At 51.3% G+C, this 12,787-nt stretch overlaps 1 protein-coding gene across 1 annotated transcript in view; it reads left to right on the forward strand.

Moving 5' to 3' along the window:
• CCDC7 (coiled-coil domain containing 7) overlaps positions 1 to 12,787 on the forward strand; it is a 294,105-nt gene that overhangs the window by 263,894 nt on the left and 17,424 nt on the right. The window contains 1 exon segment of the mRNA XM_043507137.1: positions 8,073 to 8,198. Coding sequence (XP_043363072.1) covers positions 8,073 to 8,198 — 126 coding nt within the window.

The raw sequence follows: 12,787 nt of genomic DNA on the forward strand, positions 1-12,787 counted from the left end.
CCTTTTTCCTCTGCAGCATTTGTTTGTTTGCCCTATCCCAGCCTCTGAAGCTAGCCCCTTGGTTTCCCTGTCCTACCTCCAGCCTGTTTAGCCCCTCAGTCTGTGCGCCGATGCCCCCTCCCATGCGCTAGTGCCCCTCCCCATCTTAGGTTGAACCCTTTTCACTGCACCCCCCAATGCTGTTGTATCTCCCCATCCCCTAGTGCAACTAGAGGAGCTGGAATCCCACCCCGTGTCGGTAATTGACCCCTAGCCCTTGATTGCCCCCCCCCCGGTCCAACCCACCCCTTTTGGCGCCCTCCTCCCCTGCCTGCAGCCTAGCGGGGAGGAGTGGTTGACTTTTTCCCCTCCTCTCTTTGGTGTTTTTCCCCTCCCTCCCTGCTCATTATAGTTCTCTGACTGTCAGAATTACATTTCTAGTGCAGGTGGGGTCTTATGGCGTGGGACAAAGCAGGTGAGGCTCTGCCAGCAGATCCTGCCACCCCTCTCCCGCCTGCCGCTCCATTGCCCCCTGCCCCCGAGCCTCTACCTCCACCGCCACAGCCAAACTACCTGCTACTGCCCCCACTGGGGCACTGGCAGCAGTGGAGACCGGGGTGACTTCCGCTGCTGCCACATCCCTCACCTCTTCTGACTCTGGGGAAGCCCCCCCAGCCAGTGGGAAGGGCCAGGGTAAAAAGAAGGGTAAGGGCCCCACTAAAAAGACCAAGCCCTCCATGGCAGGGGCTGCCCCCACTGCCGCAGCTCCGCCACCGGCTGCGGTGTCCCTCCCGCTGTTCCCTCCACCAACTCTGCGGGTGTCCCTCCCCTGGCTCCCAGGGTGTACACCCAGGTGGTAGCAGCACCCCCCGCCTACCACCAGGTCATCTCTTCCAACCATCGCCTCTGCTACCATCTCTAGCAGACTGGACCCCTTCTCCACCTTGACCAGGAAGTACGACATCCGTTGCCTCCTGGTGCCCTCCTCTCCCCACGTGGAGACCTACATGCGGGTGGTGGCGAGGGTAGTGGGGCCCACAGCCATCGTGGCAGCCTCCAAAATGTATGGAAAGGTCGTGTTCTTTTTAGCATTGGAGGCAGCCGCCCAGGAGGCGGTGGAGAAGGGTCTGGTGGTGGGGGTGTGTGTTTGTCCCCCTGGAACCGCTGGAAGACCTGGGTGTCCGACTGGTCCTGACCTCTGTCCCTCCCTTCCTTCCCAATGCCGCCCTATTACCCGCCCTCTCTGCCCTGGAAAACCCATTTCCATTGTGAGCCCTCTCCCACTGGGCTGCAAAGACCCCGCCCTCCGTCACGTTCTCTCATTCCCCCGGCAAGTGCAGCTTCAACTGCCGCCAGCGGCACATGATGGAGAGGCGCTCGAGGGATCATTCTTGATCCCCTACCAGGGGGCCCATTACTGGGTGCATTATTCTTTGGAGGAGGCCCAGTGCTACCTCTGCTGGGCGATGGGGCATGTCCGGAGGGACTGCCACCTGGCCCAGCAAGGAGGGGCAGCCGAGACCCCCGAGCCCCGGCACGGTGCTGGCCCTGTCATCGCCGGTGCCCCTGGCTGCCTGGCACCCGGAGCTGCTCCTCTTCCTTCCCAGCCCACCACCGCTCCCACTCTGGCCCACAGGGCACCTCCTCCAGCATGCTTAGATGAGCGGGAAAGCCCCGCCTCTGCTGCTTGCAATCTGGAGGGCCCTGTGGAGGAAGGTGTGGTGGGGATACCACCGGGCGTAGGAGAGGGGCCCACCCCAAGGAGAATCTTCTCTCCCTCATGCTGCCCCACCATTACCTCCCCAAGTCCCTGAGCTCTCGCCCTTGCCCCCCCAACCCAACCCCTGCTAGCCAGCCCCCAGATGATGCTATGAAGGGCTTGGTCCTAGCACAGGGGAAACGGGGCAAGTGGAAAGCTTGAGCTCCACTCTTTCCATCCGATGCGGAGGCTCCCCTGGAAGACCAGGAAGGGGGGCACCAATGCCGAGCCTTCTGCCTTGCCCATAGGTGCGTTCCATCTACTGGTACTGCCTGGGGAAGACGTGGCAGCACCGGAGGGCAGTATCGCCCCTCCACGGGAGTCCCTGAGCCTGACCAAGAGGAGCCACCTCCCAGCGGCCCAGCTACTGGGGCCCAGGGTCCTGCCTCTGCCCTTCTCCCCGACTCTGCTCCTGACCCCTACCCAGCCCCTACTCTTGATCCCTTCCCTACCCATGATGCCAACCCCATCCTTATCCCCTCCACCTCCCGTGATGCCATTGCCAGCCCTGTGGCCATCTCCTCATTCCCAGAGGATAGTCCCCAGGGAGCAGCCTTCTTATTTCCTTGTCTGCCCCACTAGGGGCTGCTATCTTCCCTCCGCTGCCCCCTACTAAGCCAGGGTTTGAGGCGGGTCGTGTGGCGCTGGCCCATCGGGTGCCACGTCGGGGGTCCGCCCCTTGTCTGCCCATCTCGGTGGGCCATGGGGCTGTGTCAGAGATCCTTCCAGAGGATAGCCAGGGGCCGTACTCTGCGAGAAGAGCTGCAGGAGTTCCTTGAAGATGTCCGTGGCTCCCATAATAAGGTGCAGCTCACTCTCCAGCAATGGGGGGATTTTCATCAAATCCTCCGGGTTGCGAGGGCCCTCATGGGGGAGGGTAGAAGGACCAGAAAGCAGGCTGCCATGGCCTACCAGTGGGTCCACCTCTTCCGTGACTCCTTACTCACATATGGGGTAGGTCACGGTTTGCTGTGCAGCCCAATGGGGGCCATAAGCGATCCTGTCAGCGAGGATCCCCCCCCCAGCCCTCCTCATGGCACCTATCATCTTTGCAACATTGAACACCTGCTGCTGTATGATGGGTCTCCGCAGGAGCCAGGTGCTCTCCTTCCTTCGGGGGGGGGGAACTCTGTGGTTTTCCTACAGGAGACCCATACAGATCTGGCCGCCAAAGACAGCTGGTGGCTGGACTGCGGGGACAGCGTCTACTTTAGCCATCTCACAGTTCGTACAGCTGGAGTGGTGACCCTGTTCTCCCCTGAGCTACAGCCCGAGGTGCTGGGGGTTGCTGAGGCTGTGACGGGTTGCCTGCTGCACCTCTGGGTCCGCATGGAGGGGCTCGTGGTCAATCTCTCAACGTCTATGCCCTAACATCGGGCCTGGAGCAGCTGCATTTCTATCAGCAGGTGTCCGCCTTCCTCGGTACCTTGGATCCTCGCGAGTGCCTGGTCCTGGGCGGGGACTTTAACAACACCCTTGAGGAGCGGGACCGCTTGGGGACTGAGCAATGCCCAGCCGCTGTGAACATCCTCTGGGAGATAGTCGAACACCACTCCCTGGTGGATGTCTGACATGACCACCACCTGGACAACATCTCGACGTTCACCTTTGTCCGGGTGGAGACCCATTGGTTGTGCCACTCCTGGTTGGACTGCATCTATTTATCACGTTTCCACCTTTCATGGGTCCATTCCTCCAGCAGCCGGCCAGCCCTGTTCTCTGATCATCACTTAGCCACTGTGACGGCCTCTCTCTGCGTGGCGAGGCCGAGGCCAGCTTATTGGCATTTCAGCAACAGCTTGTTGGAGGATGTGGGCTTTGTGGGGTCCTTCCAGGAGTTCTGGCTGGCCTGGTGAGGGCAGCGGCATGCCTTTCCCTCAGCGCGGCAGTGATGGGACCTGGGGAAGGTGTACGCCCGGCTCTTCTGCCGTGACTACACCTGGGGTGCCAGCCGACGGAGGGATGCGGCAATAGAGCAATTGGAATAGTAGGTCTTAGAGCTGGAGAGGTGTCTGGCCACCAGCCCTGAGAATCCACCCCTCTGCAGAGCATGCCGGGAGAACTGGGAGGAGCTCCGGGCCTTTGAAGATCATCGGGCCCGGGGTGCCTTTGTTTGATCCCGCATCCGTCTCCCGCTTCTTCTATGCCCTGGAGAAAAGGAGGGGCCTAAGAAACACGTCACCTACCTTCTGATAGAGGACGGAACCCCCCCTCACAGATCCGTTGCAGATGTGCGGCTGGGCGAGAGCCTTCTACGAAAGCCTTTTCTCCCCGGATCCGACCGATCCTAATGTTTGCAGAGTGCTCTGGGAGGAGCTCCCTAAGGTCAGCACGGGCGACCGAGACCGGCTAGAGCTGCCTCTCACTCTGGCCAAGTTCTCGGAAGCCCTCCACCGCATGCCCACCAATAAATCTCCGGGCATGGATGGGCTGACGGAGGAGTTCTACTGCGTGTTCTGGGACCTCCTCGGCCCAGACGTAGTCACCGTCTGGGCCAAGTCCTTGCAGAGCGGGGTCCTCCCTCTTTGGTGCAGGCGAGTAGTGCTCGCCTTATTGCCGAAGAAGGGGGACCTCCACAATTTACGAAATCGGCGTCCCATCTCGCTCCTCAGCACGGACTACAAAGTTGTAGCGAAAGCCATCTCACTGTGGCTAGGGTCCATGCTGGCAGATGTGGTCCACCCAGACCGGACCTACACCGTCCCAGGCTGCACCATCTTTGACAACCTGTATCTGGTCCAGGACCTCTTGGACCTAGGGTGTAGGGATGTTCTGTCATTCGCCCTCCTATCCCTGGATCAGGAGAAGGCGTTCGACAGAGTGGACCACGGGTATCTCCTGAGCATTCTGTGAGCATTTGGCTTTGGACCCCAGTTCGTGGGTTTTCTCCAGGTGCTGTACGCCTCTGCAGAATGTCTGGTAAGGCTCAACTGGACTCTGACTGAGCCAGTCAGCTTTGGGAGAGGAGTACGGAAGGGGTGCCCCCTCGGGGGCCAGCTGTACACTCTGGCGATCGAGCCCTTCCTTTGTCTCCTCCATAGGAGGTTGATGGGGTTGGTGCTGCGAGAGCCGGAGCTGCGGCTGGTCCTGTCGGCATATGCTGATGATGTGCTCCTTGTGATCCAGGACCCGGGTGACTTGGTGCGGGTGGAGGCTTGCCAGGCCATCTATTTGGCAGCCTCCTCCACTCGGGTCAACAGCTCTGGCCTGGTGGTAGGGGATGGGTGACAGGTGAGCTCCCTTCCACCCATGCTTCAGGCCATCTGGTGGAGTGCGGGTCCGCTTCTCTATCTCGGCATTTACCTTTCTGCCACACATCTGTCTCCGCTGGAGAACTGGCATGGTTTAGAGAGCAGAGTGACAGAGCGGCTCCGGAAATGGACAGAACTACTCCGGTGCCTCTCCCTTCGAGGGAGAGCACTGGTGCTTAATCAACTAGTCCTGCCCATGCTCTGGTACCGGCTCAACACCCTGGTCCCAGACCCGGGTTTCCTGACCCACCTCCAGACATCGATTCTGGAATTCTTCTGGTCAGGACTGCACTAGGTCTCTGCAGGGGTTCTCCATCTACCCCTGGAGAAGGGAAGGCAGGGCTTGAAGTGTCTACACAGCCCTGCAGATGCTCCTTTATGGTGCAGGTAGTCCAGCGTGGAGCGTACTGGCGCACGCCTTCCTGCACTGCTTCCGAGGGCTCCGATATGACTAGCAGCTCTTTTATCTTCATCCGAGAAGTCTTCCGCGAGACCTCTCCGGGCTGCTGATCTTCTACCAGGACCTCCTCCGGACCTGGAAACTGTTGTCATCGACCAGGTCTGTGGCAGCCATTGTGGGGACAGATCTCCTCGCGGAGTCCCTGCTAGCTCCATGTGCAGGTGGCGGAGTCACACTCAGTGCGCCAGAGGTTGGTCCTGGCAGAAGTCACAAGAGTCGGAGATCTCCTGGACTATGACTGGGGAGACTGGCTGGATCCTCTGACGCTCACTCAGCACATGGGGCTCTCCAGACCTTGTACTCCCTGGCGCATACTTCATGAGGTGAGGGCTGATTTGCCGCCCGCTGCTCGGTTTACCTCGACTGAGTCCTAAGAGAGGGCACACTCTGCCAAACCTCCACCCCAGGCCCTCTGGACCTTTTCATCGAGACCCCTGCCCCGTGGACCCGACTGACCCCCTGCCCCTTCACCGTGAGCCAGCTGCACGATCTGCAGCTGGTCCATTTCCAGACCGCGCCAAGGAAACATCTATATACTCTCGTGTGCCACACCTTTCATGTCCTCACCCTCACGTCCCACCCCGACACAAAGTGGTGGGACCTCCTGCCACCTCTAGAGGGTGAGGATCCCTGGTGGGCCAGCCTATACTCCACCCTGGTCCTGAAGCCCTTTATGGATATAAGTTGGTGGCTCCTTCACGGGGCCATGAGCATAGGCATGTATTTGGCATGGTTTACCCCATCCCAGACACCTGCCCCTTTTGCAGCATGAGGGAAACCCTGGCGCACATTTACTTAGTGTGCCAGGCTGCAGCCCTTATTCCGGCTCCTCCTAGACATTTTGTTATGCTTATGGTTTCACTTTTTCCCTCACCTTTCTATTTATGCACTCCCTATCCATCACCCCACAAAGTCACAGGACCTCCTGGTCCTGGCTAAAATCGCCATCTATAAAACCAGGGTGAGGAGGTTAACCGATGGAGTCTCCTGTGACTGTGGGGCCTATTTCCAATCCTCTGTCCATTCATGTATCCGGGCAGAGTTCCTCTGGGCAGCATCCACTGACTCCCTTGATGCCTTTGAGGAGCAGTCGGTGCTGCCACGTCTTCCCCAGCTGGTACCGGTGGACAAATTTCACCCGGGGCCAAGGCGGAAGGCCCAGCATCAGTGCCCCCCTTCCGGTCTTCCAGGGGGCTTTCGCATCGGTGGGAAGGAGTGGAGCTCGAGCCTTCCTCTTGCCCCGCTTCCCCTGTACTAGGGCCCAGCCCTGCATGGCCATCCTCCATGACTCCTTCGAAGAGCAGTGGGCACTGTCCAGGGTTCTCCGCCCGGTGTCCCCGTCAGGCTCCCTTTGTTTGACTGCACTTCTGTTCCTGTTATTTTATTAGTTGTCCCCCAAAATCACTTGGTTTCCAGGTCCTGTGGATCTCCCGCTTAGGCTTGGGGGTGGGGCTCCTTTAGCAGATCCCAACAGGATCACTCTCCTGTAACCATCTGGCCCGACCCTGTCACAGTACCTTCTTTGTGTTTTGTCAAATCTGCAGTGAAAATATTCTTAAATCGAACAACATATGCTGGGTCATCATCCAAGACTGCCATAACACAAAATATATGATAGAATTTGGGTAAAACCACAGAGCAGAAGACATACAATTCTTCCCCAGAGTTCAGTTACAAATTTAATTAATGCAATATTGTTTTAACGAGAGTCATCAGCATGGAAGCATGTCCTCTGGAATGGTGGCCAAAGCAAAGAAATGTTTAGGATCTCTGGCACATAAATACCTTGCAATGCTGGCTACAACACTGCCATGTGAATGCCTGTTCTCACGTTCAGGGGAGATTATATATAAGAGTGGGCAGAATTATCTCATGTAAATGTAAACAAATCTGTTTGTTTTAGCAATTGGCTGAACAAGAAGTAGGACTGGCTGGACTTGTAGGATCTAAAGTTTTATATTGTTTTGTTTTTGAGTGCAGTTATGTAACAGAAAAACCCTACCTTTGTAAATTGCACTTTCACGATAGATTGCACTACAGTACTTGTATGAGGTGAATTGAAAAACACTATTTCTTTTGTTGATCTTTTTTACAGTGCAAATATTTTTATTAAAAATAATATAAAGTGAGCACTATACAGTTTCTGTTCTGTGTTGTAATTGAAATCAATATATTTAAAAATGTAGAAAAAACATCCAAAAATACTTAATAGAATGCTAATTTAAATTTATATTGTTTAACAGCGCAATTAAAATTTTGATTATTTGAGATTAATTTTTTTAAATTGAGTTAATTTGTTTTGAGTTAATTGCTTGAGTTAACTGAAATTGACAGCCCTACTCCTTGTGTGAAGCATTCTGTTCTACCTTTTATTTAGCTGTGACACTGAACATCTTTCTTCGACCTGAAGAAGAGTTCTGTGTAAGCTTGAAAGTTTCTCTCTTTCATCAACAGAAGTTGGTCCAGTAAAAGATATTACTTCACTCACCTTGTCTCTCTAATATCCTGGGATAAACATAGCAAAAACAATACTTCAGATTTAAATCATTCATATACTGGGCTCTCAGATAGTTTAAACTTTATCACTTCATTAGTCAAGTTTAAAATCATCTTATCTTTGCAGAAAATGAAATGGAACAGATAGCATTAAGAAAACGTCTCCTGCTTGCAAATCTGCCTTCAGCTTTTCCCTATATGTCCCCACTGCTAAATCTACCACCACTCCAATTAAGCTTAAATAACCCCACTGGTAAGTAGAGGATAACTAGAAGAATGCTTTATTCAGATAATGTTGTATAAGATGGTAATTTTTGGAGAAATACAATGGTGGGCTATTTTGGGGGTCTTACTCACCTATACTCCCATGTACAAAGACAGCACATAAAAACACACATGTAAAATCTATTATAACAAATAAAAGGGCATCACAAACACTAGCCTAAAGACCAATCAGGCTCTTTTGATCATATCTCAGGCAAATGTTAATAGTTACTCCTTTTTTAACTCGAGTGGCTAGCCACTGTTTGGGGACTTGAGGGTTGTTCTAGCTGGGAGTAAAAAATTGATGATGGACTCTGGTAATTTCTTTGATGCAGTCTTGTTTGTTTATAAGGAATGTTCAAAGTCCTACTTCTTTGATCACAGGAGGAACCAAAAACAGGAGAACGCTTCCTTTCAGCACCAAACTCTTTCAGCCAGCTTATTCAGGCTGTGTGTGTCAGACTTTCCATCTGCTTGTCTCTCTCTTTCTTTTCCTTTCCTTTTCCTGGGAGTTTCAGTGTGCATGCAGTTCCATCAATCAAAGCTTTAATGTCTGCATTTGAAATCCCTTGCCACATGTTTCAACTTCTACTCAGTTTTCTATAGGCCTATGTTTTGGGGTACTACTGCTGTTGTTGTTGTTTCAGCCACCTGATTACAATGTCTTCTTTACATCTTCTCTGAATGGAAGATAGTGGCATGCCTGACCCATAACAATGCTGTAGCTAGTGTATCTGCTCTGCTTTCTTGAATTCTTAAGGTAAAGTTCTAGTTCAAGTTATGATGTAATTAGTGTTGCCTGATTTAGGGTGTTAATAATATTAATTTGGATAGTATGGGTTTTAGGCTCGCCAATCCATTTGATCAGAAGATAAAAGTTCTTGTCCCGAAACAGGCTCCACAGAATTTACAAAGGACCCTCAGGGATATGATAGGAAGCTCACACCGAGACAGATATAGCCTTAAAGACTTTTTATTAAAATCAGTGAAATAGTAATTAAATGGTAAAATAATCAGAGTTACAAAGTTGGCTGAGACAAAGTTCTTAGGGTTGATTCTTCTTCAGGTGGTTGCAGACGTGTATTCCTCTCAGCTATGTGTGTGCCCAGAACACCAAAGCCAGATAACTTTGCTTAGCAGTACCGATTGGGACAACACCTATGCCTTTTGGCCTTCATAGAACTCCCCTCCCCTCCCGCAATGGCTTTACAAATCTGGCACCAGCCCGACCTCCTTCAGTTCCTTCTCGTTCCCTGTGGCTTGAGTCAGAGTGTTCAGTGTGGTATCTCACTAATGTTCTTTATCACAGTGTTTCTGTGATTTTTTTCTGTAAATAATTAAGTTTAGTTATACCTTTTTGGATTTAATTTAGTTAGTAGAATCTTCCAACATGTGAGATAGAGCTGGGCCATCAAACTGCTCTCTGGCACCAGTGCCTGATCAATTAGGCTCTATACTGTTGACTCCGTTACCACTGTGGGGCATTTGAGTCCAGTATGGACGACATTGGTATTGGCACTCTGTCTCCACACTACTACTGTATCAGGCAGCAGTGGACTTGCTATGCCTGTCTATTCCTGACTCACTACTTATTCAATAACATTCGACTGCGGTGGCTTCATCTTTGGTGTCTCAGCACCTCCTAAACATCTTGACTTATATTGTCAGCACTGTTATCAGCACCATCTCATATCCTCTGGGTTACAGTTGGTTTCCTGTTTGGAATCCCTGGGAGGTTCCTTGTTCTCTGAGGTACCGATTGTCCACTCAGTCAGGGCTAGATCACTGGTTCTGTGGGTGGTCTCTGTGGCTAGGCCACCTGTGCTACAGACAAAGGCAGCGGGGTCTCCTTTGATTTGGTGCATCCTGAACCCTTTATGCAGTTAAATATGTGTTATGACTGGGACATGGGCAACCTGACCTAGTGGTTAGAGGAGTTGTGAGTCAGGCCGGGTCAGATACCTGGACGTCAGAGTCTGAGACAGGCCAAGAATCAGGTGTCAGGAGCCAAGTAGGGTCAGGTTACCAGGAGATAAGCAGCACTCAGTAGGAGTAGGTATCAGAGGGGAAACAGTCCAAGGCAGGAATAACCCAGTTGCATGTATTCCTGTTCCTGTGCTGGATTTATATGGAAGCTGTGAACCAAACAGCATTTGAACCCCTAGCATTCTGCCAATCAGATTCTAGGACTGGACTGGATTCTGGTTCTTCCTGCTCTGTTGGGGTTCAACTTCTATTCTGGCAACTGTTAGGCAGTCCGTGAGTGGCAGGTTGGAAATTACTAACTCCTAACAGCCCTATAGATCAGGGTTTGTAGACCTATAGTCCCTGACATCACCCCTCCCCAAGGGGTGCCCTAAGGGTGATGCCTGACTGGGCTTTTCAGGGTGATGCCTATGGAATGTTTCAACAAGTGTGTGTCGGGAGTTGAGGGACTGTACATTTTCCACAGGTTTCCAGATGCACTCCTCAGGACCATAGCCATCCCTGTCAACAAGATACCCGAGCCTGCCACGGTTATGTTTATAGCTCAGGATTTTGTGGATCACATATTCCTCTTGCCCTGGACTCTAAAATAGAGAGCAACATACCAGTTGTGAACATTTCAACTTCATCTCCTCAGTTTGGGGACAGGCTGCCTTGCTTCTACAGTGCTTGGGAAACCATAACTATGGGCAGATGTGTCCTAAGCATTGTGGGATTACATCATACAATTTCTGTGCATCCCCCTATCCACTCCACTACCCCATCTCTTTTCAGGGATTTCTCTCATGAGCCATTATTTCTTCAACAGGTCCTGACTTTGTGTGCTCTGGGAGCTTTAGAGGAGGTTTCTCTTCTGCTGGGAAAGGGAATCTACTCTTCGTATTTCCTGATTTCCATGTCCAAGAGAAGGGTGAAACCCATCCTCGATCTCTGCAATCTCAACAAACACATGTATATGAGATTCTGCATGGTTATTCTGTCTACTATTCTTTCCACATTGTTACTTTCAGTCTTCCATGTGGGGATCTTCCCAGGCCACAGAAGTTCCTGGGATTCTTTGTTGCCAGTCAACACTATCAGTACATAGTGCTTTCCTTTGGCCTGTTATCAGCTCCATGCTTCTTTACCAAAAGCATGATGGTGGTAATGGCCTTTCTCAGAAAGAGGGAAATTCATGTCTTCCTGTACCTAGATGATTGGCTAATGAGAGGCTGATCAGAGGAATGAGTCTTCGGTCCTGTACAGTTCACACTGAACATCTTTCATCAAGCTAGGTTGATTTTGAACAAAGCAAAGTTGACATTGACACCAACTCAAAAAATTGAGTTCATAGGGTCCCTACTAGATTCTACAGATTCGAGGGCCTTTCCACCACACAAGCAATTCCAGATAATTCAGTGCCTTTGCCTGGATCTCCAATTTCATCCTTCAACCATGATCTGTGTATGCCTGAAGTTACTAGGACATATGGCTGCATGCACTTATGTGGTTCAGCATGCAAGATTGTGGCTTTGTCTGTTAAATCATGGTAGAAGTTGGTCTATTGCCTGAGTTACCTGTCATTGGACAAGCTTGCCTGAGTGGCTCCAGAAAATCTGGACTCTCTACAATGGAGGGCAGAAAAGAAAAATGTATACAAGGGTGTTGCCTGTGCCTGCCCTTCTTTGTCCAGAACTGTAGTCACTTATACCTGCACAATAGATTGGGGAGCAGATCTAGGAACATTACAATTTCAGGGTTTGAGGTCGGAGCAGGAAGTGTCATGTCATATCAACACGCTGGAGCTTCAAGACATTTACAATGTATGGTGTGGCTTCTGGAATCAGATCAGGGGAGCAGCGGTTCACATACTCACCAACAGCATTAGGGTTAGGGTTCAGAGTAGCAGCCATGTTAGTCTGTATTTGCAAAAAGGAAAGGAGTACATGTGGCACCTCAGAGACTAACAAATTTATTTGAGCATAAGCTTTTGTGAGCTACAGCTCACTTCATCGGATGCATTCAGTGGAAAATACAGTGGGGAGATTTATATACACAGAGAACATGAAACAATGGGTGTTACCATACACACTGTAAGGACAATGATCACTTAAGATGAGCTATTAAAAGCAGGAGAGCAGGAGGGGAGGGAAGAAAACCTTTTGTAGGGATAATCAAGGTGGGCCATTTCCAGCGGTTGACAAGAACATCTGAGGAACAGTGGGGAGTGGGGGGGGGAATAAACATGGGGAAATAGTTTTACTTTGTGTAATGACCCATCCACTCCCAGTCTCTATTCAAGCCTGAGTTAATTGTATCCAGTTTGCAAATTAACTCCAATTCAGCAGTTTCTCATTGGAGTCTGTTTTTGAAGTTTTTTGTTGAAGGATAGCCATTCTCAACTCTGTAATCGAGTGACCAGAGAGATTGAAGTGTTCTCCGGCTGTTTTTTGAATGTTATAATTCTTGACGTCTGATTTGTGTCCATTTATTCTTAGAGACTGTCCAGTTTGACCAATGTACATGGCAGAGGGGCATTGCTGGCACATGATGGCATATATCACATTGGTAGATGCGCAGGTGAACGAGCCTCTGATAGTGTGGCTGATGTGA

The sequence above is a fragment of the Dermochelys coriacea genome, chromosome 2 (assembly GCF_009764565.3).
Source record: "Dermochelys coriacea isolate rDerCor1 chromosome 2, rDerCor1.pri.v4, whole genome shotgun sequence".
NCBI classification, from domain to species: Eukaryota; Metazoa; Chordata; order Testudines; family Dermochelyidae; genus Dermochelys; species Dermochelys coriacea.